The sequence below is a fragment of the Terrapene carolina genome, unplaced genomic scaffold, assembly GCF_002925995.2.
Source record: "Terrapene carolina triunguis isolate 2854851 unplaced genomic scaffold, T_m_triunguis-2.0 Scaffold17796, whole genome shotgun sequence".
Lineage (NCBI taxonomy): Eukaryota > Metazoa > Chordata > Testudines > Emydidae > Terrapene > Terrapene triunguis.
The window spans coordinates 318-1,649 of NW_020682147.1; the positions used below are offsets into that span (position 1 = coordinate 318).

Here is a 1,332-nt window from a genome sequence, read left to right on the forward strand (position 1 = left end):
CTACCCCTGGTGTCCCCCCTCCACACACCCTGTCACGGAGTCCCCAGGCGATGCTCTGGAACTGCTCCCCACAAAGCCAGTCAGGACTTTGGGGAGCCTCGTCTCCCTTGGAGCAGACTGTCTTCAGGGCAAGAAGCTCACACGGCTTCACCTCCTGGGTCTGACCTTGGAGCATTCAGCATATGCCCCTCCGTGCACGTCTCACAGCGAGTCCGCCCAGGCGGGGTCCTGGGGAAGCCAAAGGGTTCTGCCCCCCCACTTCGCAGTCAGACGTGACTCTCAGCCAGCCTGGGTCTCAGGTTATGCAGCTGCAAACAGCTGGGCAGCCTCACCTGCCCCAAGGGCCTCAGCAAAATCACACCCCCAATTCCCATTGGTGCGGCACACAGGGAAACTGAGGCACGCACAGTATTGGTATAGGACAGCAAGACTCACATGCACCATAACAAGATGAATAAAACCCCAGTTCGTCACACTGTCCACCCCCAGGGTCCCTCATTCACACCCGCCAACCCCCCCATCCACCCCGGGGGCCCCCGGTGCTCCCCAGGCCCCCCACTACGGCCCCTTGCACTCCTCTCGGGCCTGTCGCAGACACGGGCCGACCCCGGCTCTGCTCTCTCCCCAGGTCTCCAGCACGGCGGCACCGAGCCCCTGGCGCCGGGGGTGGAGGACGACGGCTGCTACATGCAGCTGGCCAGGCCGGGGGGGGCGCTGGAGCTGAGCTTGCTGGGCCGGGCGGGCGCAGGGCAGCAGGACCGCGCCCGCGTCAACGGCTCGCAGGCCACGCTGCTGGCCAAGAAGCGGGTGATCCGCATGCTGGTCGTCATCGTGGTGATGTTCTTCGTCTGCTGGCTGCCCATCTTCTCCGCCAACACCTGGCGCGCCTTCGCCCCGGTCGCGGCCCATCGGGTGCTGTCGGGCGCCCCCATCTCCTTCATCCACCTGCTGTCCTACACCTCGGCCTGCGCCAACCCGCTCATCTACTGCTTCATGAACCGGCGCTTCCGCTCCGCCTTCGCCGCCACCTTCGCCCGCTGCCGGCCCCGGCGCCCCCGGCGCCCCCCGCCCGACGACGACATGCCTACCACCGGCGCCTCCCTCTCCAAGATCAGCTACACCACCGTCAGCAGCCCGCCTGGGGCCCTCCGGCACCTCCTTGTCAGCAGCCTGGCGCCCCCCTAGCGCCCCCTGTCACCAGCCTGGGACCCCCCCCCCGTCACCAGCCTGGGACCCCCCTAGCACCCCCTCGTCACCAGCCTGGGGCCACTTGAAGTCCCCTCTGCCCAACCATCCGCCCCCGCCCCCCCCAGGGCTGCGCTGCCCCCTGGA

The 1,332-nt window shown here is 68.0% G+C and overlaps 1 protein-coding gene across 1 annotated transcript in view; it reads left to right on the top strand.

The window, feature by feature from the left end:
- The window catches only part of LOC113408534 (cholecystokinin receptor-like), a gene marked incomplete at its 5' end in the record, with an annotated part of 1,435 nt that extends 250 nt beyond the window's left edge, over positions 1–1,185 (top strand). The window contains one exon of the mRNA XM_026661822.1: positions 629–1,185. Coding sequence (XP_026517607.1) covers positions 629–1,185 — 557 coding nt within the window. The remainder of the gene's footprint in view (positions 1–628) is intronic.
- Positions 1,186–1,332: the final 147 nt, after the last annotated feature.